This window comes from Chinchilla lanigera, unplaced genomic scaffold (genome assembly GCF_000276665.1).
Source record: "Chinchilla lanigera isolate Chin_1 unplaced genomic scaffold, ChiLan1.0 scaffold00056, whole genome shotgun sequence".
NCBI classification, from domain to species: domain Eukaryota; kingdom Metazoa; phylum Chordata; class Mammalia; order Rodentia; family Chinchillidae; genus Chinchilla; species Chinchilla lanigera.
Window position 1 is genome coordinate 3,932,626 of NW_004955457.1, and position 27,940 is coordinate 3,960,565.

General features: G+C 34.5%; 1 protein-coding gene across 5 annotated transcripts in view; it reads left to right on the forward strand.

The window, feature by feature from the left end:
- Positions 1 to 27,940, forward strand: part of Erbb4 (erb-b2 receptor tyrosine kinase 4) — a gene marked incomplete at its 5' end in the record, with an annotated part of 1,058,248 nt that overhangs the window by 754,721 nt on the left and 275,587 nt on the right. For all 5 annotated transcript variants that reach the window (XM_005396938.2, XM_005396940.2, XM_005396937.2 and 2 more), the window contains 5 exon segments: positions 1,101 to 1,214; positions 2,783 to 2,909; positions 9,875 to 9,948; positions 14,159 to 14,249; positions 15,555 to 15,754. In XM_005396938.2, coding sequence (XP_005396995.1) covers positions 1,101 to 1,214; positions 2,783 to 2,909; positions 9,875 to 9,948; positions 14,159 to 14,249; positions 15,555 to 15,754 — 606 coding nt within the window.

Consider the following 27,940-nt stretch of genomic DNA (forward strand, 5'->3'; position numbering starts at 1 on the left):
CTGGTCATGTGGTCGCCAGTGAGCTCAATCGAGGTGCTGAGTAACAGTGTCAGCACAGTTCACCTGTGCCTACCCTTCCTTCCCCTGAAAAATTAAGTGCTTCAGTTTCACAGTGGTTTGCTATTGGCTCTGTCCAACATTATGAAATCATAATTCTAGTCAAACCTTGTTCATAAGGGGCATTTCTGGCACAAATTCAATCACTGACCTATAGTTAGGTGCTCCATCTCTACAAGGACCCAGAAGCACGTCAAGAAAGGGCTTTTTATTAAATGATATACAATTCATGTGCTACACATGGCAAGGCTTAGCTCTGGAAATCTAGCGGTCTCTGTTGTTTTTCCAGTTGGAACTTGTCCTAACTCCAAATGTTGTATCCTGCCTCCATAGATCCTTACACCATCACAAAGTGTCTTGGGTTTTACAACCTCAGTAGAAGAATTGCCTGCAATTTATGTGTTTCCTGCCATGGGCACCCTTCTAGTCAGACCACTACTAGTCTCCTAAACATTTTACCAAATTTTAAGTAATAAGATTCTTCTTGCCTGCTTGGTATACCTTTTGTAAAGTATATCATTCAATTTCACTTTGTTTCTTCACATAAAAATAGGAAAAAGCTTCTGTGGCACTCCACTGAACAGAACACATTTTAAACATTTTCTCCTGGATCTGAAGGACACTCGCTAGATCCAAGGCAGTTTAACTTAAGCTTCATTTGTGCTTCATGAACTTGAAGTATTTTTAGACTTCAAACTTGTATCATGACATGAAATGAAGTGGAACTATTGAGAAACACAAACTAAATGTCATGTAGTTTCCTGAGTCTATAAAAGAAATCCACTCTATCTTGGGGGCAATTCAGGCTGTGGAGCAGTAGTCAAGCAAGTACTAGTGATTTTAACACACACTGTTCTCAGATTTGAATGTGAATTGTTGGAAATTCGATTTCAGATGGAGATATTTAAACAAAACATTGTGTTGGAGGAAGACACATCTATACCATCAGCGTTATTAATCATTTTCCAATCTTACATAGGCTGTTTTAAACTTGATGGCTGAACACTAACATTATCTCTTCCTTCACATTTTTTTTGTATCAGATAACTTTGTGGTAGATTCCAGCTCTTGTGTGCGTGCCTGCCCTAGTTCCAAGATGGAAGTAGAAGAAAATGGGATTAAAAAGTGTAAACCTTGTACTGATATCTGCCCAAAAGGTGAGTGATAGTTTAGTGTACAGGTATTTTTGTGAGAGGGGAAATATATATTATGATTTTCGTTTACTTTGTAATAGGCCAATCAAGTTACCTCACATTCCCGTACACCCATTCCCACAGTGACATCCACCACACACTCCCCCTGACACTGGACAACTTCCGAAAGTATCAACTAACTGTATATTATTGGTTTTGCATTACATTAACAAAAGAGTCTAGATTAAACCTCCAGTTAATATTGATGTGTTTATTTTATTATCATGGCACATATTTGTTGCTCCTTACTGTACACAAAATGATCTGCCAATCATAAACAGGAAATGAAAGGGGCATGCAACATGACATTTGGTCTCCACATCTCAAAAATATTTTGAAAGTATGTGAAATGACAAGGAAATTTATTATAAGTGTTCAACGAATGTTGCAGATAATTCATGTTACAGAATTTTAGTGGAGGAAGAAACTCCTTCTAGCTGTGAATGCTCAAATTCCTCACCAGAGTGAAACTTAAATTAAGCAGGACAAAAGTATAGTTCAAATCTCCCAAATACTATTAAGCTTTTCAAACTGTCAGGGAGTGCCTTAGAGAAGGCAAACTTCACATTAACTTTTAAACTACATCCTCTGGGTGTGTGTGTGTCTCTCTCTGTCCGTGCTTCTCTCTGTCCCTCTCTCTGTCTCTGTCTCTCTATCTCGCCCTCTCTCTCCTTTTCTCTCTGCCTGTCTCTCTTATTCTCATACTTCTCTTATTCTTTTTTTTTTTTTTTTCTTTTCCAGAACTGGGTCTCAAACTCAGGACCTCACCCTTGCCAGGCAGGCACTGTGCTGCTGAGCTATATCCCCGGGCCTTTCTTTCCTTTTTCTTATTTCTTCCCTCTTTATAGTTCACACACACACACACACACACACACACACATACTTTTTTACTTCACAAAGCATGGATATTATTTAATTTAAAATAATTGTATGAATGGCCCTAGACATTGGTAATAATTCATACTATCAGTACTCTTTGTTTAATATATATTCTTCATTGGATCTGTGTTTTTTAAATTAGCTTCTACTTAGTATACCAGGAAATAATTTTACCAATCTGCTTAAAAACATATTAAAACATTAAAAATAATATTCTACAATGGATTAGGAAGTATGTAATGCTACCTAATAAGGGGGATATAGCTCAGCAGCACAAGCGCCTACCTGGCAAGAGCAAGGTCCTGAGTTCTATTTCTGGTACAAAAGAAATTTTAATATTACCTAATAAGGGAAAGCATTGTTTGATAATGGTTCTGTTTGAGTTCTACATGTATTTTGAGTATGCATTGGATCTTGTTACAAACTATAATTCTAAAAAGAGCTTTAGTCACTGGACTGTAATGCAGAGATAGTGTTCTAAGGTAGGCTTAGTAGTAAGTAATGAGTGAAGTAGTTATTTTAATGTTTAGAAAAAACTGTAATCGTTTTTATTTAAAAGTAAAATATTGTTATTTTGTAATGAGAATGAAATGGTTGATTTGTTTGACAAAGGTCTGTTTTCAGCCCCCTGACTGTAAATCTTGTTTCTGTAGCTTGCGATGGCATTGGCACGGGTTCACTGATGTCAGCTCAGACTGTGGATTCCAGTAACATTGACAAATTCATCAACTGCACGAAGATCAATGGGAATCTGATTTTCCTTGTCACTGGTATTCATGGGTCGGTATTCTACTCTTGTACAGGAATGTTTTACAAAGTGTAGACAAAGCTGAAGAGGTTTCTTGGCTATGTCAGTTTGGTTTTTCTTGACTGGGAGGAATTCTGCCTAACATTCATGTTCATTGCCAGCAGAAGCAATGGCCAGATCATCATCCCCTAATGAGTACCAGAGTTTGGGGATAATCTGCCTTTTAAGTTTACTGACTACTGAGGTTCAAAAACAAAAATCCGTATAAGTTAAAATGTATGTATAGAACATTCTCAAATGCCTAGTTTTTACCAAGCTTGAGTTAATTTTAGGTATGTCTAAGGAACAGTATTGATGGATAAGATGGAGGAGGTTATTCAGGTTTATTAACTGAGTATATCAAGGCAACATAAATTATTATTCTATCTGAAAACTCATATAAAGCAAATCAAATAGTCTGACATAAAGCAGAGTTGAATTTCTCCTGAGCTTCTTGCTGAAATTATTTGTCTTCATAGATTCTTTTTCTTAATTTGGGAAGTTAGTACGATTGTAGGAGATCCATCAAGTGCATTTCATTTTGGTAATAAAAATTGTCACATTCTCTGGGCTCCTTCGTTACAAAACCACCTGCTGATGTTAACTGGGAAGACAATCAAATTTGTATTCTTTGGATGGCAATGAAAATGTCAATATTTTTTACTTTAAGTCTTATCTATTTGTCTACATTACTACTTAGTCCCTAAATATTAGCACTGTGGGCTACAGATAATGAATATCACTCTCATGTTTCAACTCAAACTCTTACTCTGAACATACATCACATCATTTCTAGAAGCAAAGGAATTTAACACATTAGGGATAAATATGTCCAAATAGAAACAGTGAGAACAATAGCGTGAAATGTTTCTTTTTCTTCAAATTGTTTGTGCTGCTGTATGAAATAGCTCTTCACTTTAAAGTGTAGCTTGTACTGTGGTACAGTGTCAGGCACCATAGTCATATATATGTACTCTCTGCTCAGTTTCATATAATTGGTCCAAGCAAAGGTTTTAAAAGATTTTAAATTGGCTTTAAAACTATGTAGACTTAGTAATTCTCAGCCACATTGCTACATAGCAGTAAAGTGTTGCAGATGGTAGCATGACCCAGTGACCCAGTTTTAGATGAGACCAACTCAGTAACTGTACCTTAGTCCTCACCTGCTTTCTGAATCCATTTGCATTTCCGTCCTGTTGCTTTGGCTCACTGGGAAAGAGAACGTGTCAACATTTAGGTGCATCTTTAAAATTGAATGAGTATGTGACAGTTAATCAAGCAGTATATCTACATTTTAATTGTTTTTATAAACAAATGCAGTCATGAATGAAAGATAATATGTCAATATCTTCTGAGATATTAAGAAACAGAACATATTTCCATGACCCAAATTACTTGTTTCCATATTGAAATAATAAATATAGTAGCTTGAGGACTCTCAGTGTGTGGAATGACTGAAGTCATATTCTCCTGAACTGGATGAGAAAAATGATTTTCATTGCTATCTGGCCAAACATCCTGTTTACACCTCAGGCACTTGACACTTCTCTTTCAGTTCTGAAATGAAATCTACAAAGAATGCAGTCTATAATATACACTGTTTTTAAAAGTTATTACAATTCTCCAGTTATAATTTAAGGAGCAAGATAAAATTCATGTATAGTAAAATATAGGATAATACTCAGTTTTGTCTGATAAAAATCTATATTTATGAGACATAAGATGACATTCTGGGGGTTGGGGATATAGCTCAGTGGCAGAAGCACCTGCATGGCAACTGCAAGGTCATGAGTTTGATTCCCGGTACCAAAAAAAAAAAAAAAAAAAAAAAATGATATTTTGTGTAAGAAGTGTCAGGAAATAAAGAGCAGAATGAAAACTGACCACAAAATGAGAACAACTAGCTAGACATATTGTTATATGTGAAATTGAGGAGACAAAGAGCTCCCACTGAAATTCGGAGAACATCACTAAGGAATGACAAAGTACAACCTGACATGGAACTTGCACATATGAATTCCTAAATATCTTATAGAGCATTTTAGGGCTTTATGAGATGAGAGGAAATCTTTTCTGTAAAAGGCATGTAACAACCTTTGCATTGGATTATTCCTAAAATCCTACAGTATCCCCGCCTTACTACTACCACTGAAACACTCTACAAATATCTCAAACTCCCTTCACTGCAGTGGCGCTGCCTCCATGGAGAACTACTACAAAAATTTCATGATAGTAGAAGGAATATGGACAGCGTCGTGCTAATGGCTAAAGTTCTTATGGATAAAACATGAGTGGGAAGGTTTGAAAAATCCTCAATATAATGAAGTTCACAATACTAAATTTATTTTAGTCTTGGTCCATCCTATAATTTATTTTTAAAATTCTGGATTTATACTATCTATAAACTGATTTTACATAGTCTCCTTCACCTATGGTCAAGACTCAGAGAAAGTTTAATAAATAAATGCAAAAGAAACAGAAACAGTTACTTCATGAGATAGAAATATATTGTGCAGCTGTAAGTGTACATCTTCAGGCTCATGAGAAGAATATCACAAAGCATTAGACTAAGCTAGACTTCTAAGAAGAATGATTTTGCTAATTCACTCAGATGAAAACGGACATAGAAAATAAGCTCATATGGACCAGAAGGAGAAAAATAAATGAAGTTCATCTTAATAAACACAATATACAAGTTAGGCTTTCTCTGTGGATAACTTTATCCAAGGCAGAGTGGCATTTGATTTGCAGCTCCACAGTGGACAGCTTGCATTGGTGGTTACCTTGTCTTCTGAAACACGATTTCTTCTAACTAAAACTGAGAAATAGGTTAATAATAAATACCTATTCCCTCTGACTGTTTTGGTGTGAAAAATAAAAGATTGTTGCCAATTGCTCATCTCTGTACAGGGTGTATTTTAAAATCTTAATAAATTGTGTAAGAGAAAAGGAGAAATGAAAGAGGAAATTTAAAATGGACAGGAAATAGGTGTAAGAAAAATAAAAACGAAGCACAAGGGAAAGTCAGTATAAAAGAAAAATCTCAGTAATTTGTCTAATTTACAGTTGAGAAAAGTATACATCTAATATTTTACAGATTTAATAATCTTTTATAGAATATGTTGGGAGTTAAATAAGGTAAAGTTTTCTTTAAGATAAATCATGCTTCTTAATTTAGATAATTATTTGTCTCTTGATCATGGTACTTAAACAGGAATATTTGAAGTTATAACATGCTTTTGTATCTCAAGCATAACTTGTATGGCATATTAGGACACGTATGTGTGTGGAATATGATATATTCTTTACTCAGTCTCATTACCAGCATGAGACACATATTGTGAAGAATTTTCCTAAGGAAAGTATAACCACAAAGTCAATTTTGTACATCTGAGACACTGTGTGAGAGTGTGTATGTGTGTGTGTGTGTGTGTGTGTGTGTGTGCGCGCATAAAGGTGTGTTGGCATATGTGTACGTAGAGACAAAGAGTCAGAGATGTATAGAGATTTCAGAAGAGAATAACAACAGATACTACTGACAGAAAATTTCTAGTAAATAATGTTTTATGCCACTTAATTGCCATTCCTTCAATGCATTACTACCAAGTTCTTAATAAGGTTATATGGTTTATTAAAATAGCTGAGGTACTTAAAATAATGAAAAGGTAAAAATATCATAACTAAATGAAACGAGGCCCTGCAGGAAATAAATTTACCTGCACAGTGTTAGGCACCATTTCAATATATGAAAGGGTTACAAAATAATTAGCATAAAAGTTTATGGTACTGTAGTCCCATTGGCAGAAACGGAAATAGGCACTCATTTCTTTATTTAATGTAGGATCCTCAGGAAAGCTTATTATTTAGTTTTAGGAATATTCCTCCATGTTTTGTCATGTTTGACACCATTCTTGTGCTTATTCTTAGAGTGACAAAATGCTTACCAAATTCGCACGCTGATGCTATCTCACTGTGAGATGCTGGTGAGGAGATGCTTGCATGATAAAATGATGATGGCTAGTAGATAAAAGATAATAGGTTTGGTGACCAAACAAAGAAATGTCAGCGAAATTGTGAAAATATGTTTCTTTCACTGTGTCCTCTGCTTTGTTTCGTATCCCTAAACACAGTGACATGGTAGGTGTAATGTTCCTTTGCATGGCTCAGAACGTAGACAGGAAAGTTCTCAATTTTTAGTCTTGTGGATTTCAAGTGGCAGTAGGATGAAACTCCCAAGAGGTACTTTGAAGTTGGTAAGTGGAATTCTGTCAACTTATTTTATGAGAGTCCTAAGTCCCTAAAATTAAGCATATAAAATTTCGGTAGTACACTAAGCTTTATGCTAAAAGTCCAGAATTCATTTTAGTCTGGCAACTTGGAGCCATTTACAGAAAATGTTTGTGCTGACTCCATTATTGTGTGCTTGCTCTGACTGCTGAATCTTTTTCAATAAAGCCAGGATATTTGATTATATGATCAGGGCTGTTCTACATACTACTTTTCATCAACAAACAAATGTCAAAAGCTCATTTTCCTCCTGCAGAAACTTTGTAGGCTTCTGCATGCAAAACGTTCTGGATATTAAAACATGAAGACAAAAAGATATTTCCTATATAGTGTGCTTCATATTCCACAAAAGCATATCTAGGCATTTCATATATATTTACTTGTAAATATATACTTACATATAATAAAACTTAATAATATATATTAAATTTATATAAATATAAATATAATTCCTTAAAACATTCAATTTAGAATTTCAACTTTTAAGAGATATTCATTTAACATTGAAAAAATTTCAGATCGACTATCTAAATATGAGTTATAGGATTTCTCCAGTCTCACTAATATCAAGCTTTTGAGCTTTCTATAGCACTCCATGACAAACATTCTGTACATTGCATTAAATCCATTCCTTAGTTTGAAGCAATAATCAAGCACATATTTTTAGAAAGTGAGAAAGTTCATAGTATACAGTAGGTCAATGAACCAAGTTCAGAAGCTTAGTATCAGGTAGTTCTAGATATTAACTCAGTCATTTTGAGACTGTCATAGTGAGATTAAAAAAAAAAAAAATGCCAGTGAATTGAGACTGAAATTCCCAGGAGACAAACTGTGTGCAATCCATTCGTCAAGGGATTATGGACAACCTTGACCGATAGGATAACTCTTGTTAAGACTGTATTCGAGGAATCACTATATCTAGTCTTTATTTCTCATACCCAAAAGGAAGGTTCTCATAGACTAGTAAAGAACACACGTCCTTAGGCACAGTAAAACTCATTGCTACAGCAAGATAGATACTCCCCAAAATACCTAGCTCCTTGATTTAGTAGGCTTTATCTCTCTTGGAGAAGTAGTCAATATATAGAATGTTATCTTTATATAAAAAGCAGATATTAAGATGAAGTCTGATATTGCCCAGGAAAATCTTCTAAAATAATAATACTTTTAAAAAGTGTTGCAAATGCCTTAAAATAATGGTTTACATAATGAGAAATTTTTGATATTGTGTTTATGTTTTATGGAACATTCAAGTATGTGTTTATATTCCATTATCAGTTGATTATCAGTTTTTATTGGAAAAATATTTTCTTAAAATAAATTTTTTAAAAAAATTAAATGATTTGAAAAGGCAACATCGCTGGGCATGGTAACACATGTCTTTAATCTCAGCAGTCTGGGAAGCTGAGGTAGGAGGACTGCAAGTTCCATCCCAGCCTTGTCAACTTAGTGATTTAGCAACCCTGTCTAAAAACCAAGATAAGAAAGAAAGAAAGAAAGAAAGAAAGAAAGAAAGAAAGAAAGAAAGAAAGAAAGAAAGAAAGAAAGAAAGAGGGAAAGAAGAAAGTGCTGGGTATGTAGCTCGGTGTAAGGGTCATAGGATCAAACCCTGGTGCCAAAAGGAAAGCAATTTATGTTCATTTTCAGGTATCTTCATATCAATATAGTACAGTAGTATATTTAGGCATTGGGAGATGATATTTGAAAAATCTCCAAAATTTATATCTTTTGAGTTTTATGAAATTCAGTTAATATAGTTCATTTATTTGTCTATTTATTTTTGTTTTTTATTTTAAAAGGAGAGAAAGAAAGAAACATTAACGCAAAGCAAAACAATAAAAACAATACAGAATTTCAAAACAAGGTGATAGGGAATTAACAATAGTTGTTATAATATGTATTATTATCTTCAAACTAATCGCTCAGATAACCAGACACAGGCATGAAAGATCAAACAAGCATTAACTGTTTCTTTCAACAAACCAATAAAAACCAGTGGTACAATTACCCCAGCCATCTTGTGTGTGTTTATATGTACATACCCTGCTTCTTTTCTCCTTTCTCCCATCCAATATAATTCATTTAGATGAAAGCAAATATTTCTTGCATTACATTGATGATTATAAATAAACCAGAGAGGAATAAAATGATTCTAAATAATCCATCTGAGGATTGAATTCATACAATATTATGAAAATTCACAAAAGCAGACCTAAAAAATAGTAAGACTTCACCTGTGTTTCTTTCTTTAGTATTTATGCATTACAAGTGCTACTAGAAATTTAGACTGCTTGAGGAGAGCCCCCAAACCAGTTGTTCTTACAATGATATTATTTATTTCCAGACTGTATTCTTCTTGATTAAGGATAAATCTCTAAAGGCCAAACAAAATAAAATGGTTCATTCATGGACTTCCTCTTTTTGTAATGTTTGTCAAGATGATTGAAATGGGACCATTTCTATAGATTTAGAATAACTTTGGATAAAGAATTTATATTCTGTGTCATCAACATTCTGAAAATATATATTAAGGCCCCTCTAAATGTAGCACGATAAGTTCGGACAATGCATTAATTTTCCAACTCTAAATTAAAATTCAATTTGAAAGAAATAATTACGGTCTCTTTTTTCACATTTTAAAATTGGACCAAATCTCTTCTTTATTTTCTAGGGACCCATACAATGCAATTGAAGCTATTGACCCAGAGAAACTGAATGTGTTTCGGACAGTCAGAGAGATAACAGGTACTTTTTAAAGTGCAATCTTTGTACTATATGCTTTGGGAGCTGAGTGTTTTCCTGTAAGTATTGAATAATATTAGCACGAGCAACTAATTTTCAAAGCAAATTTTCATTTGTTTAAACTTAGATTATTATGAATAAGAAGTATCTTACTCTTTAGTTTTTGTGTATATTTTGAAAAGCCATTAAATTACAAAAATAAATATCTTTGGAATTTTGTAAGTACTGTTTTAACAAGTGTCAAATAATCAAGGATTTTTGCTTTATTCTTTTTCTTATTATTAAGTTTAAGGTACAGGGCTGGGGATATAGCTCAGTAGCAAAAGTGCCTGCCTGGCAAGCACATGGCCCTGAGTTTGATCACAGGTACCAAAAAAAAAAAGTTTAAGGTACAACTTAGATGTACATAATGATCACATTCATCACAGGGAATTTGTACCTTTACATGACATATTTTGATTCCTTTTTTTAACCCATTCCCCCTCCTTATTTACAAAAGCTTTGTTTCCATTTTATCATTCTCTTTTCATTTTTTCCTTTCCCTTCCTTCCTTTCCCCCCTGTCCTCCCTAAGTCCCCTTCTTGTTTGAACAATTTCTTCCTATTTCACAATATCTATTACACATTTTGCCTCTTATTTACACTTTTAGCTTCTCCCACCAGAGAAACATTGTGATATTTACACATTTGTCTGATTTATTTCACTTAAGTGTATGGTCTCATGGTGCATCCATTTATCTATAAATGTCTCCAGTTTATCCTTATTTATGACTGACTATTACTCCATTATATAAAAGAAATCTTACATCTTCTTTATCCATTCCTCAGCTGATGGGCATTAGAGTTATTTCTAAGACTTAGATGTGACAAACTGTGCCACTATAAATTACTGTGTGTATTTATCACTGTGGTATGATGCTTTCAATTCTTTTGGGAAGATCCCCAAAAGGGGAATAGTTGGGTCAAATGAAACCTCTACTCCTGGTTTTTTGAGGAGTCTCCACACTGATTTCATCAGTGGTTGCACCAGTCTACATTCCTACCAACAGTGTAGAAGGATGCTTTTTTCCTCACATCCACACCAGCACATGTTATAGACTGGTTTCTTGATAATAGCCGTTCTTTCTGGAGTGAGATGGAATCTCAGCATTGTTTTAATTTGCTTCACTTGAATGACCAGTAATGTTTAACATTTTTTTCACATTTATTTGCCATTTGCATTTCTTCATCTGAAAATTGTGGATTCATCTCAGATGCCCATTTTTGGATTGGTTCTTTAAATTTGGAAGGGTCTAATATTTTTCAATTTTTTGTATGTTCATGATATTAGTCTTTGTCTAAGGAACAACTGGCTAAAATGTTTGTCCACTCTGTGGATTGAATGTTCACTCTGTTGGTGATTTCTTTTGCTATGCAAAAGCTTTTTAATAAGATGAGAATCCAGTCATTGATTGTTTTTATTTACCATGCACTTGGCATTTCAATCACGAAATCTTTGCCTACACCTATGTCTTCAAGAGTTCTACCTATTTTATCTTCCAGTGGATTTAGTGTTTCTTTTTAATATTTAAATCTTGGATCCATTTTGACTTTAGTTTAGTGCATGATGATAGACATGTGTCTAGTTTTAGTCTTTGGCATGTGGAAAGCCAGTTATTCTAGCACCTATTAATGAGGCTATCTTTCTTTCCATGAATATGTTTGACCCTTTTTCAAAGAAGGTGACTGATGTGTTTAGTGTTGTTTTCTCATCTTTTAGTCTATTCCATTTATCCTCAGGTCTGTTATTTTGCCACTACCATGCTGTTTTTACAATGCAGCTCTGTAGTATAATTTCAAGTCAGAGATTGTGATCCCTTTCATCTTGCTTTTGTTGCCTAGAATTGTTTTCCTATTCTAAGACTTTTCTGGTTCCAAATGAATTTTAGGAATGTTTTCTCTAGTTCGGTGAGGTATGCTAATGGTATTTTGATTAGGGTTACATTAAATATGTATAACAATTTTGGAAGTATGGTTATTTGTGTTATGTTGGGTCTTCCTACTCAATATCAAGGGTTATCTTTCCACTTTCTGATATACTCTTTGATCTCCTTTTTCAGAGTACTATAGTTTTCAATGTGGAGATCCTTTGTTATGTGGATTCCTATTTCATTTTTTTATGCTATTGTGAAAAGGGGTTCTTTCCTAATTTATCTGACATTGAATTTGTTATTTGTGTATAGGAATGTTATTGATATTTGAGTGTTAACTTTGTATCCAGTTATGAGACTGAATTCGGTTAGTAAATCTGAAAGTCTTTTGGTGGAGTTTTGAGATTTTCTATGTAGAGTACCATGTCATTTGCAAATAATGATAATTTAACTTCTTCCTTGCCTGTTCTTATTCCTTTTATTTCTTTCTCTTGTCTAATTGCTCTGGCTAATGTTTCCAGAGCTATATTAAATAGGTGTGGTTCTAGTGCACATCCTTGTCTTGTTCCTGATTTTACAGTGAAAGCTTTCAGTTTTGGAGTATTTAGTATCATGTTGGCTCTTGGTCTGTCATACGTGGATTTTATCCGATTGAGATAAAAACTATCTCTTCCAATTGTCTGTAGGATTTTTATCATGAATAGGTGTTAAACTCTGTCAAACTGGTTTTCTGCATGTATTGAGATGATGATGTGATTTTTGTCTTTGGTTCTGTTGATATGGTGTATTACATACATTGATTTGCATGCATTGAGCCATTCCTGTGTCTTGGAGATGGATCCTACTTGTTCATGGTGTATAATCTTGATGATTTACTGCATTCTGTTTGCCAGTATTTTATTGAGGAGTTCTGTGTCTATGTGCTTGGGAGAGATTGGCTTGTAGTTCACTTTTTTGGTTAAGTCCTTCTCTGTTTTGATGTTAAGGTAATACTTGCTCTTAGGAATGATTTTGGGAACAATGCTTCCCTCTTAATTTCATTAAAGAGTATCTACAATTAAATGATGTCAATAAAACATATTGGAACTTACGGGATGCAATGAAAGCAGTCCTGAGAGGGAAATTTATAGCAGTGAATTCTCTAACCAAGAAAACTAAAGAAATTAAATAAATAACCTGTTCTTGTGCCTTACACTTCTAGAAAAAGAAGAATAAGTCAAGCACAAAGCTTGTACAAGGGAGAAAATTATACATATTGGAGCAGAAACTAAGGCAGTTGAGACGGAAAAGACAATACAATGAATTAATTAATCAAAGAATTGATTCTTTGAAAGATTAAATAAAATTGATAAACCCTTAGCTAACCATGTCAAAAAAGTAAAGACTCAAAATCATGCAGTTAAGAACAGAAAGGGTGAAATCACAACTGATCCTGTGTAAATCAATGTCATCAATACTTACTTCAAGAAGGTTTACTCTAATAAGATAGAAAACAGACAGATTCCTAGATGCATGTGAATTACCAAAGATTAATGAAGAAGATATGAAAATTCCAAATAACCCAGTATCGGTAAATGAAATTGAAAATGTATTTAAAACTTACAAACAAAGAAAAGCCAGATCCTGATGGATTCATGGTGGAATTCCACAAGAAATTTATTGAAAAACTAATGCCCTTACTTCTCAAACTCTTTAATCTATGATATTTGAACCCAATTTTTTCTATTTATTTTCTAAGAGGAAACATGTAGCATTTACTAGGCACATATTTATTGAGCTTCTAATATCTTCAAGACTGCAGTAACATGTGTTATTGGACTCATTGATGTGAATCAGACATGGAGTTACCATTGAACAGTATAAAATCTAATGAGGAAGACTAAATATATACATAAATGATGTAGAACACAAAATAAATACTGATGTCATAAAAATAAATAAATGATAAATGATTTCAATGAAATGGAAATGATATATTTCTCTTTAGTTTGCATTTTTATACTCATTTGAATACACTGAGTCAGTTAAGAATTTTAATATATAGTTTTATGACTTTATATGTCTGAAAAAGAAGGATTCTTAAAGCTATACTTTTGATATCAATTATTTACCCCAGGAACTTGTATTAAGGCACTCCATCTGGGAAGAATAAATATGTGATAGAATCCTTTAAAGATAGAAATGTTCAATGCTGTTGTTTACCTTTCACATCTTTGAATATATTTTCATCATATTGAAGAATAAACAATAGTATCTGTAAGACCAATGTGATCTTATTTAATCAAACTGTTTCTGTCACTCTAGGTTTCCTGAACATACAATCATGGCCTCCAAACATGACAGACTTCAGTGTTTTCTCTAACCTGGTGACCATTGGTGGCCGAGTACTCTACAGGTGAGTATAAATGTTTACACCTGCTGTTAACTCAGTTTCCAAGAAGAGACTTATATGTCTACATAAAGTCAAGATGATCAATCTTATTGATTTACTGCTTCTGGAAATATAATGTTCCTGCCTTTAATTCAAAGCTCAAGAAAAATATACCTAATGATGAAATAAAGTATACAAATATGTATTTTGTGTTTTCAACTGCATATCTCATATTAGTGTATTATGAGTATAGAATGAATGATGTGAACCATATAAATAAACCTTATGTTATGTATATATAATGTATTTAAGTGCTATATGCAAACAACTTTTACTATTCACTAAAAATTTTATGTTAGTCAAAAATATGTTAATTAAGGCATTTGACATCATAATAAAAATCAACATGGTTAAGGTGGGAGAAAATGTTTGAAAGAATAAATTACATTTCGATATTTATCATTTGGCTTTGTATATTTTTAATTACTACAAAATAATAAAACATAAAAATTGAAAATATTTAAGGAAATTCTAAATATTAAATTATTTAAATTATTATAGAAAAGGAGAGTTTTGATTTCCAAGATAATGTTCACTAGTTGACTGAAAGGAGGAATCACTAGAAATATATTTATTCATAGGGTATAGAAAAATAGTTACAATAATATGGACTATGCTGAAATAAAAGCATTGTCTTTGAAATGATAGTTTACACAGAGTAGTTGTTCTTTAACTTTTAGAAATCTCCCATTATCTAAGCCTTCAGAGTGGGAGAATAATTTAATTCTCTTTAGTTTTTAATTTGTCCTAACCTTTCTTATACATTCTTTAAAGGTAATAACATTTTGATTCCAAAAGGCATAAAGTTAACTAGTTATACTCATTGTCTGCTTTATCTATCCAATAAAACCTAGCTAACTATGTGACATAATAGAATTAATGTCCCACTTATAAGAGGTAAACAATCTCGCTATAAATATTTATTTAACTAATATGAGATTTTGTCTTTGAAGAGCCTATAATTTAGGCTACGCAATGGAAGGCAGTGAGTACATATTTTAGTGGTAAACACAGTGAGATGAACATATATGTCATATACATAATCCTACAAAATGAACACTTTGGGTCTAGAAATTAAATTATTATTACAATTGAAAACATTTGACAAACATGAATGTGTGATCCTGTGCAGAGATCTATTGAGCCATTCTGTTTATATTACATTAACATTAGTTAGAGTAAGATACGACATCCTTACTTCACTGTAGGAGTTCATTTTAGGACCCAGTGGTATCTATTTCTGTTCCACATCCCCTTTCTCTTCTCCAGTGGCCTCTCCTTGCTGATCCTCAAGCAACAAGGTATCACCTCGCTGCAGTTTCAGTCCTTGAAGGAAATCAGTGCAGGAAACATCTACATCACAGACAACAGCAACCTGTGCTATTATCACACCATTAATTGGACCACGCTCTTCAGCACCATCAACCAAAGGATAGTGATTCGGGATAATAGAAAAGCAGAGAACTGTAGTAAGTACATTACCCAGACACTTAAATCATAGAACCTCTAAAATTGCTCTGGTCTACATTGGCCTATACAACTGAAAATAACAACAGCTCAGAAGTGTTGTCCTCTTATCTCAGCATTGAAAAAAAAATAGCCTAGCCATACTCAGCAGCATGGCCTAAAATAATTGGAAATGATAACGTTTCATAACATACTGTGTTTGCAAATTTTCCCTAATATTGAGAATTCTGTGGAGATTTATATTTAGTAGGATCTAATTACTTTGAGGTTATCTGTCTTAGTGAATTCTGTTTGCTGTATGCCTTCAGTGAAATTGGAATATAGAAACAGAGTTTTGCTATTTGGAAGTAGAGGGACAGATGAAAGTGTGTTCTTTTGAAATGTGGAAAAAGTATTCTTCCAGAAGTTCAATATCTGAGATAAAATGTTTATTTTATAAATGTATTTGTGTTGGCATATAATTTTTTGTGTGTGTATCTTTTTGAGACAGGGTCTCCCTAGGCAGTTCAGGCTGGCCTTGAGCTGACTTTGTAGCCCAGCCTGGTCTTGAACTCTCAAAGATCCTCCTGCCTCAATCTCCTGAGTGCTGGGATTACAGGCATGTGCCACCACCCCCTTTGTCACAACAAAGGAAATAATGTTTTCCCAGGGCATGTGACTATGCCATTCCTATCTAGTACAGTGATGATCCTGTTGCTGGCTAACATGAGGTCCTTGCTTTATTAGGAATGAAAATTAAAGCTAAAGCAGAAATTATAGGAAAAAATTAACTGGAAAGTTAAAGGGAAAATAAGGAAGGACTTCCGTTTAGCTGCAGGTGGAGCACACCCTGATGCAGGATTTAGATGCACCCACCTGCAAAGGAAGGGGTTGAACCTTTCAAGGATTGCTTGCTGGCTGAAGCCTGGCTGATCCTTACTTCAGGTCTGATGTCATAGCCCTGGAATCCTTACTCTCATACCTTACAGATGTTTCCTTTCCAGATTCCTCTTCAATACTGGTTATCTCAGTCAAAGGGGGTGTTATGGCTTGTGTCTGTGTGTCACCCCAAAGCCTCATGCAGTCATGGGGCAGGCTTTTAGAGTTTGATTGATTATGGATGTGAGAGCTCCACCCACCCTGGGGTGGATAGTTTGCATATGTAAGGGAGAGGAAGTGGCTGCTTAACACCATTCCTCCTCTAGTGGTTGTTGCTTTTGCTGTGTTCTGCCATCATGAGCTGTAGCCCTCTGCCATGTGCCACTCTGTCTTGTAACCTGCCAAGTATGGACTGAAACCTCCACAAACTGTAAGCAAAATAAACCTTTCCTTCCTTAATTTTGGGCATCAGGTATTTTGTCCCAGCACCGAGAGAAAAGTAACCAAGACAGGGGGCTTTGTCTTTCCCAGAATCTGGGTGATGGACCATAGGTTTAGGATGATAAATGGCAGCTTCTGGGGGTAGCTGATAGTCCCTGTAAACTTCTATCTTCATGACCTCAGTCTTGAAGGTGGATGAGATCATGTAAATTCAAGAGCAATCAACCCTATCCTTTGACAGACACTCCCTAAAAGATCAACATACTTCTAGGAGGATTTTAGGAGAGATGTCACCTAAGATTTACAGCAACAAAAGATAAAAAGTGAAGGTCAAGTTTTGTTGCTTTTAGTTATCTATTGGGCAAGTATAGGCCCAACTGAAGAGACATGGTTAACCACAAAAATGGCTATTAAGTCCCTAAGGATCCCAGAAGAAAACACAAATCATGCTTCTAATAAGTAGCAGGTAAGGGCGCAAGAGTCTATCTGCCCCATTACTGTGGTGGTCCCTGATTATATCATGACTGTCATTTCAAGGACTATTACTCAGTACTTTCTGATTTTTCTACTGAGTTCACTGACTTCTACATCTAGTGAATGCTACTACTAATTATGTAACAATTTGACTTATTTACAGTAAATACTAATTACAAAGACTCAGAATTCAAATGATTTGTTTGTAAATACATATCCTTGTTGTGGTCACCTTGATGAGTCAGTTCTTTTTAGAAGAAAAGTGATGCTCTCAGGCTGCTGCCTTAGTTGCAATCTCATCATTGGACAATTATCAAGGTATTTATAAAACAGTGATTAAGGGCACTGGTGTGTATATTTGTTTAAATGAATAGCAGATGATTTTTTAAAATTTAGGTACTGTAGGGGACGCCAATATTATAGTAATTATTGAGTTAAAGAATTGAGTTAAATAATTAGTGAATCAATTCATTTTTGATGACACACCTTGTACCAGAAAGGCTCTAAAGCATGTCAAGCTAACAATGTTCAAAAAATATCACATAATTTAGGAGGAACTCATGTACTAGCTGCTTTTTGACTCTTAAAAATATTTTTCAGAAGAAAAGAGATCTATTGCAGCAAGAGGTTTCTGTCTAAGTAAATTTAAATTCATACATATTCTCCTTTTCCTCATAGAATCAAAGTATATAAGATCTATTTATGTATCAAAATATCCATAAGCATTATTTATGTTTTCATATTAAATATAATTAATCTTTTATTTCCTTATTCTATTACATTGTTGATTTCTGACAAAGTTTTCCTTGCTTTTTCTCAAATATTTAAATTTCTTACCCTGCACTTCTCTATGTATGTGTGCAAATATCTAAACCATCATATTTTTCAACCCTGTTTAGAGCCAAACATTTTTTATATGATCCATTTGCAAATCCTACCAACATTCATGTTTTTCAAACTTTTATACCTGAGCAAAGAAAAATGAATACAAACTATGGAAAGAAATTGAATGTAGAAAAAGCAAAATGGAAAAAATGGGAGTTTTCACTGAGTTATTTTGTACCTTTTAATGACTTCTAAATATTTCAAATAACTACAAAAGAATAAGTAGTAATAAAAATGGTAGTAAATTAAAAAATCAAAGCAATCTTTAACTTTCAGTGTTAGGCTTCTGCGACTTAGTTTAATTACCCTTAATCTATGGACATTTTCCTTTCCTGAACACTTAGATTAGACATTGAAGGAGTAAATAAAACAGTTAGGAGAAACATAGATTTGTGGTACCATAGCATAAAATCAAGTATATCATTTTTCATGTTTAACCTCTAAGGATGAGTACGTTTTTTTTTTTTTTTTTTTTCTTCCGGTACCAGGAATCAAACTCACGACCTTGCACCTGCCAGGCAGGCGCTTTGCCACTGAGCTAAATCCCCAGCCCGATGAGTATGTTTTGCATGAAATTAATTTATCAAAATTCAGGCTTCAGTCTTACTGCCCATTGCATTCATGAGACTTCCACATCTGCATTTTCAGAAATGTAATTAACTTGGAAACATGACCCCAGAGATGATGCTATTGAAGTTTACAATGAGCCTATAGGTGGTTTTTCACATATGACAAGAGTTGTGTCATCCATATTACTATTTGCATGTGAAGGTCCAAATATTCTATTTTAGATGTATTATAAATATTGCATTTTAACATATTCTTTCTGTATTCACACACACGCACACACACACACACACACATGATATTTGAGTGTATGTTCACATTCCTTACAATAAATATATGCAAATATAGCATACATGTGTGTTGGCACATCCAATGTAGATGGACACACACAAACCCAGAATATATATATATGTATATATATATGGACTCATATATACTTATGCTCTCCCTCACCCCACATTGCTATCACTATAAAGCACTCTGCTCTTAGTCTGAAAGTTGCCTTGTTAACTTAAAAGAAAAAAATAACCCTGCATATATAACAGTGGCTTTTGGAATTCAGCATGATCCAAAATAGTAATGACAATAAAAAGAAAGCTTCACTTCACCTATAAAGGGTGACAGTGGCTTGAGCAGGCTGACTTTTTTAAGTCAGAACTTTCAAAGCAGACTTTGTGGTTTCAAGAGTGAAACTGAGTGAAACTCTAAGAAATGAAAAGCTAGCACGCGTTCTGCCTCCTTCACTTACACGGCTACGGCACTAGCCAAGTGACAGTGTGAGGGGGAAGCGTTCGTGTAGGTGAATGAAAGTATTTTGAATTCTCTTTAAAAAATATTTAGCCAGAAATTTTTAAAGCTGAGAAAAGCCACACAGGTGGAAATAAATGCTATACCACCTCCTCAAAATCCAGGTTGTATTGGAGCCCATACACCTCATAATTTAAGTGTATTTGTTCTTATGTAGCTAAATACGATACATGAAATAGAGTAATGAAATTCATTCTAGATTTTCAAAATGGAAAATATGTTTATTTTTTCTAATTATAGCACTACCTTTTAGATTTTTTGAATCCAAAATAAAAAACAGTTATAAAGATGATATAATTTTGGTATACATGTATGTAATAGATGAATGATGGATAGTAAAACATATTTTCAAATGTAAGTGGGATCATACCATATACATGTAAATACCATTTACCCATCTATGTCTTTTGCATAATATATTATGAACATTTCCAATTCTAATATATAGAGCTCTTTGTTACTCTTTTTAAAAGCTTCCTATAAATGTTTTTATTGAATCAGAGCCATATTTACATAATTTGAATTATTCTCTATTTTTCTTATTATTGTTACCACAATAATGTGGATCCTAATTCATAAAGTATTTTATACTATGCAATTACTTCCTGAGGCTAAAAACTTAGAAGTGGAATTTCTGTGTAATTGAGGTAATATAAAATTTTCATATGTGTTGCTATATCATCCTTCAAAAATACTGGTTCAGTTTATGTTTGCTCTAAATTCTGTATGTCAGAAATATTTCCACCTCTCTTTATAGGCCCAGAATGTCCATGGTTCTAAATTTCAGTGATCTTAAAGAAGAAAAAGAATTTTTTTATACTTACATGTTTTAGATTAACATTGAGAATTTTTATATGTGTATTGATCAGTTGCACTCTATATCTTATAAATTACTTTATTCATGAACTTTATTTGCTGTCAATTTGAGAGTTCTTTCTTCTCATTTGAAAGAATACATCAGTATCAAATACTTTAACTTTTTGTCTCTTATGTGTGTTGTGCATACTTTTCTGTCTTACAGATAATTTTTAAACTTTTGCGTTTTTATATATAAACATATTCATCTACTTAAAAGAATGAAGTGCTACATATTAATTTGATCTTGAAACATTTTTAGTTTTTCCTCTTCTAGTACATTCAAAACTATGTGGTAAATTTTAATCTATGTGGAAATTTGATTTTAGTGCATTTAAAAATAATCTGCAATTGATAATGATATTTCTGAAAAGGAGGGGCTGGGGATATAGCTCAGCAGCATAAGCACTTGCCTGGCAAGCTTGAGGTCATGAATTCAATTCCCGGTATCAAAAAGAAAAAAAAAAAAAGGATAATGATATTGATCCAACACAATTTATTGAATAAGTTATTGAATAATCTATCTCTCCTCATTCAGTTTTGTCATCTGCAGTACTTCTACAAATAATCAGCTAAAAATGATGCCAGATTCTATGTCTTAATCTATGTAGTTAAATTTAATTGTCACAAGCACCCTGCAAATTATAATTTTATCTCCATTTTGTATGAATATACAGATGTCAAAAAAGTTAAATAATACTTCTAACATTTGAACCTAAAAATAATATCCTGGATTTGACTTCAGTGTCTTTCTGATTTCACAAACTAAGCTTTTCACTTTGCCGTGTCCTGTTAAAGAGAAAGTGATTGATTTTCATACGAAAATCTGCTGAATTGCTGTATTGTGTCTCTATAACACAATATGTAGAATCACACTTGTTTTACTCCATTTTTGTCAAAAGAAGGAAGAGAGGAAGGGAGGAAGGGGTAGGTGGAAGGAGGGAGGGACAGAGGCTAAAGAGGTTTATTTCACAGTTTTGGAGGATGAAAGGCAGAGACTGAGTGGGCTCCTTTGGTCAGCCTCTGGTGGTGCCTTTTATGGCCAAGTTACAACATAGTGGAAGGAACACATTAGAGACAGCTTACATCGCAAGGAAGGAAGCAAGAGACAGGGAAAGGCTTGCACTTTTGGAAGAACCTATTGCAGGAACGCAGTCAGTCTTGCCAGACCCACCCTCCTCTCAGAGATCAGATTCCTGTTAGTCCCTTCCAGAGTTGGTTGTTACCCGCTCACACCCTGCTAGCTCCCACTCAGAGATCTCACCACCTCTGAAAATCTCTACCACCTCTTAAAGGTTCCGCCCTTTATCAGTACTATTACACTGTGGAATGACGTGTGCACATGAGTTTTGATGGAACAAACTATAGCAATACCCAAACACCTTGTGTTTTAATCTCAGCAAAATTCTTTAATTCAATCTTTGGTATACTATCTAATGTCTCTATACTCTGTTTTATCATTGTAAAAGAGAATTGATAATATTTCCTCACTGAACACCTGGCTTAAGGAACATGCTATATATGATTGAGCTGCTGCTGTTGTTGTTATTATTATATAATTGTAGTTCTTTTCCTATTACAATGGATTATAAACTTTACACTTATATATGCATATGTAGTACAAAGATATGATATTTAATACTACTTAATGAAAAAGTTCCTTTTGGAGGGGGAATGAGAAATCACAGAGCAATATGAAGGGTTTATTTTTAAGCAGAAGGAAAATTCACTTTATTAAATTGTGGCACGATGAAGTTGCAAGAAGCACATCCACCAGTGGTAGATTTGAAATGAATAAGTAGTTATTAATGGGAGCTAGAACTGTTAAATGATCCCTAGAGATTGTAAGTGACAAAATACATATGCTTAAGAATCCCTTTTAACACATTCCCTTTTTCTGCTTTAATGAAAACATTTTAAAATTTGCTCTGTGATCAGTAATAACCTTAGTGCTTTAAAAAATTCACTAAGTACAAATTTCAGATTAATGGTTCAGGAGAAAAACATTTATTGAGGATGAATATATTTGTTTACATAAAAAATAAAAGAAATACAAACATCTCTTGACATCTGTGTGAGACAGGTCCTAGAACTCTCACAGAAACTAAAATCCCTGGATGCTTAAATTCCTCATATAAAATGCCAGAGTTTGTACCTTTGACCTGAGCATATCCTCATGTACACTTCATAGCATCTCTAATGTACCTAAAATACCTAAAATAATGTAAATTATAGGTAAACTCTTGTTCTGCTATTTTGTTCAGGAAATAAGTTAAAGGTATATATATGTTCAGTATACATGCAATTTTTTTTTTTAGACAAGGTCATGTTATGTAGTGCAGGCTGGCCTCTAACTCATAACAGTCCTCCTGCCTCAGTATCCTGAGTTTTGCTATATTTGTTTTTGTAGAAAACAATGCTGTATTTGTAGAAATATTGCAGATGACAAAAATGAATGGGAAGAGATAGATTATTCAATAACTTATTCAATAAGTTGTGTTGGATCAATATCATTATATATATATATATATATATATATATATTTTTTTTTTTTTTGTACTGAGAATTGAACTCATGGCCTCAGGCTTGCCAGGGAAGCACTTATGCCACTGAGCTATATCCCCAACTTGAGTTTTGCAATATTGTGCCATGATGCCTGGCATTTTTTTTTTTTGATCTGTGATTGATTGATACTGCAAATGCAGACCTATAAATAGAGAAAGCCAGCTCTATACATTTTTTGTTTATCTATAACTTGATGTTCCTCAATTTAATAGTTAGAAAATCTACCTCACTGAAAGTGAGTCTAGAAATAAAAATTGAAAAACTGTATTTAATTGCTAATAATGGAAAGCTCTGGATGATCACGTGACCAATTTTTACGTGTCATGGATTCACAGTTCAATTCAGAAGGAATTACTGAGCAAGAACTAAAAAGTAGGTCTTATTTACTTTTCTCTGGTAACTGTGAGAATAATAAGAAAATAATAAGCACTTTACTGCCTACATCATCATGAGAAATTTTGGTTTCTTATAAAATCACAATGCAATTGCTATTTCCATCGTCATCTCTGATACTTTGTTGTTACAGAAAATGAATTTTGAATATAAATTAAGATTTGCCCTGCTGTAAGAAAATATTGCTATTGTGAGAGATTTTTCTTTCTTTCAGTCCCATTGAATGTGTGCACTCCTATTTCCGCCCACGCCATCTGGCTAAACGTACATTTACACACAGCGTGCTGCCTGCCCAGTTAGAGGAATCTTCCCTCCGGCGGATAGCCTATCTTCACTGGGGAATCAGTGAACTCTGCCACAATTTTCAGTAATCATTGCCTTCACATGAATCATAGAGTGCATAATTTAGAAAATAATGAACTCTTTTAAATTATCAAAAAGTAGTAAAATTTAATTCTTATTCTAAGATTTCCTTGTTTAACTTACTAAAGTAATACATCAATATTCTGTTCTCTGTAAAAAAAAATTCAAATAAGAGTTGCTTATGTATTTGAAACAGCATAATATCCAATTACTAACAATGGCACAGAATGTTCTCTGCGTCCCTATCAGAACGGTAATAAGCAGTTACGGTTGTCTGTTAGTTGCAGAAATGATACCCCTTCTATTTTATAGGCATCAAGGACCTCTCAACAATAAAAGCCAGGATTACGCTGGTTTTAATCACAGGTGGCAGTACTTTAACCTGATTTGCGTCTAGATCCATGGTTTTAAAATTTCAAATTTAAAATGTTTGGTAATTAAACACACAATTCTGGGCTCCATTATCCAGAGATTCTTAGACAGTGTTGTGGGTTATAGTGTACACCCCCAGAAGGAAGATATAGCATATCTTCAACCCCCTGTGCCTGTGGATGTGTCATTATTTGAAGATGAAATTAAAATATGAGTTAAAATGGGTCTGTGTAGATAGGGTGGGTCCTTTATCCAGTGACGAGCACCCTTACATGATGAGAACAGACACAGAGGCAAACACAGAGACAGACAGAGACAGAGAGGACTCAACATGGAAGTACGAGTGTACTCAGGTGGGAGCCAGCCATGTGTGATGGGGGAAGCCTGGAGATGTGCACCTACCAGAAGCAAAGAGAGAGGCATTCCACTGCCAATACTTTGAGTTTGTAGTTCTGACTTCCAAGACCTCAAGAGAATAAAATTCTGTTTTTTTCAAGCCACCCAGTTGAAGACACTTTGAAATTGACGTAGTTATAGGAGGCCTAGAATTGTGCCTTTTCTGTCCAATACCAGATCATCCTGAGACAGGAGTCTGTCGGAAATCCCTTGTAAAATTCTCTCGCATTCTCTCTGTCTTGCTACAATCAGACATATATTTAAAAGCATTTAATTTCTTCCTAGGAGGGAGTGTCCCATGAAAAGGGACTCATGAAAGGAAAATTTACAGATGAAAAACTTAAAACTCTACATTTCACAACAGTTTTGGAAGACAAAGAGTGAACTAAATTTAAACAGCATCCTTTAAGTAGTGTTCTTTTTGTTTGTCAAGTACTAACAGTAACCCACACAGTACAATAAAGGGAATATTTAATGATAGGTAACATAGTCATTGGATAATTATAGTGCTATATATTGTGCCATTTGATTTTATACAGTTGAGAGATTCAACAAAATATTCATTGATTTATTCTGTGTTTTTATAGTTAATGTGCTTCTGGGAGAGATTTTATATTGCCCAGAGTATGCTAAGTAATTATTCAAGGACTTTCTGGAAATTTCTAGTTGCCAGCACCCCTTCCACTCACTTCTATTAGAGATTTCAACCCAGGTTCCGGCCAGGTCAGAAACATGAGGTACTTAGGGGGCTTAAGTACCTTGGTATGGGTAATATCTGTTTAACCCATTCAGTGTTGTGAATGGATATGTCTTAGCACTTACTCTTCCATTTCCCCTTTCCTATACTTTTTACAGATTTACTTCATTTAATATTATAAAGGTTTGTGATGTCTTTCCCTTTTGTATACCATTTCTTGATTTTTCTTACTCATGTAGAAAGAAATGTCTCCTCACGGCCATGTGTTAACCCACAAAACCTGTAAATGTTACCTTAGAAGGCACAAGGATTTTAGTAGATGTAGTAGATTTTAAGATGAGACTATTATCCTAGGTTATCTGAGTGAGTCACAGATGTTATCACAGGCATCCTTCTAAGTAGGACAATGGAATCTAGTAAACAAAAAGGTGATGCTGCCTTGGAAGTGGGGGACAGAATAGCACACAAACCAAAGAATACTGAAGGGGGTGCTGAGATCCTCTCCTGGAGCATCCAGGAGGTATCAGGCACTTGGTGACTCTGAATTTAGCTTCTTTCTTAGGACTCACTTTGGACTTCCGGCTTCCAGAACTTGAAAGGCTAAAGTCAGGTTTTTGTTGTTGTTGTTGTTTGCTTGTTTTTGTTTGTGTGTGTGTGTGTGTGTGTGTGTTTGAGACAGGGTTTCACTATGCAGTTTGGGCTGACCTTGAGCTCACTTTGTAGCCCAGGCTGGTCTCAAACTTGCAACAATCCTCCTGCCTCAGCCTCCTGAGTGCTGGGATTACAGGCGTGCACCACCACACCAGGCAAATTCATGTTGTATTAAGCAACTGAGCTTGTGGTAATTAATTACAATAGCAAGAGGGAACTTTTCAATTCTGTCTTAGTGAAAGAAGCCCAACTCATAGTTAGGCAGAAAGACAGCAGTTAGAAGTCCAAGGAGTATTCATTAGGACTGTGTAGGAGCCAAGCTCTCCAACATCACTCTCAGGAATCAGTCCCTGTGTTTGCTTGACTCTGCTTTCCTAAGAAACTCTCTTAGTGAAAGAAGATCATTGGTCCTGACAAGGGCTGCTTGAAAGCACCCTTAGAGATGAAGAGTACTGACAAAACAAACAAACCCAGCACCACTTTCGGTTCCCAGCATCTGCCCTTGGGCGGGGCTCTGATTTACCCTGCTCCACTCATACACGTCTTTCCATTACTACTGTTATCTCTTTGCCACCAACACTTCAAACATGTTTTCCAGATGATCCCGTCCAAGTAATCCCAGTGATCTTTTTAAAATACAAATTGTGGGGGGTTTGGGGCTGGGAATTTAGCTCAGTGGCGCAGGGCCTGTCTGGCAAGCACAAGGTTGTGAGTTCGGTTCCCAGTACCAGAAATCAAACAAACAAACAAAATATACAAATTATGGGGCAACCCACTTGGACCCCCCCCTTCTGTCCCCTCTCTCGGACAGAAGCTTTCTTTCCCTCAATAAATATGTTTTTCTCTTAACCTCCATTGTTCCTAAAATTCATCCTTTGATTTTAGAGAACAGGAGCTCATCCCAGACGTTGTTCAGGTTGAGAGTTTCTGTTTTCCTATATCACAGTGGGTCAGGAAGAGTCTGTACCCCAGAGAACCTGTTCCTAGGAGGTCAGAAGTGCAAAGAGATGGCTTTCTGTAGTGACCAGCAGCAACCAAGGAGGTTTTGTGTGATCCTGGTAACTCCCTCATGGGCTGGAGGTAGGCAAAACAATGCCCCCCACCACAGTGTGTCCTGTCACTAGTCTCTGCGGCCCTGCATGCTAATGGGGCCAGGTACAATAATGCATGCCTGTAATCCCTACCTGAAGACAATGGGTATGTTCTCTCAGCACCCTCTAAAATGTTGTCCTACCATCTATCAAAATGGCCATGTGTCACAAATAATGGTATGATTATTTATTATCCATCCCTCAAGTAATTCTACATCCCTTCAGGTAAGGGAATATGAATTTTATTTTATGTTTCTGTTAGATTCCCCAGCTCTTAGGAGCATCTAGCAGAAAGGAAGTAGTTTCTAAGTAAGTATCTTTTAAAAATAAACATGAATATCCGTTTTTTCAAATTTTTCTTGACTATGTTTATTATTAGTTAATTTTTCAGGCCCTGTCATTAATACCATAGTAATATTATCACAGCCTTGAAAAGTTGATGTTATTCAGTGTACAGAGGAATGATATGTACATAATTGCTCAAGGCTACATTCCTGGTACCGGAGAAAAACCAAAAAAAAAAAAAAAAAAGACTACATGGTGCGTGAAACTGTAAGGATTTAACCTTTGTCTGTTTGATCATAAAATCTGAATTATTACTTTATTAAAGCATACTTTTCAGCCTTAAAGAAAGATTAACAATACCTGTCCAAATGCATCTAAGTAAAATCTCTGCTTCTGTACATAATAAATACTGTGAAAAACATAGGTGAACTTGCTCTACAATCAAAGAGATTTTTGTTTGCCTTTGTGTCTATAGACAGGTGCTCCAT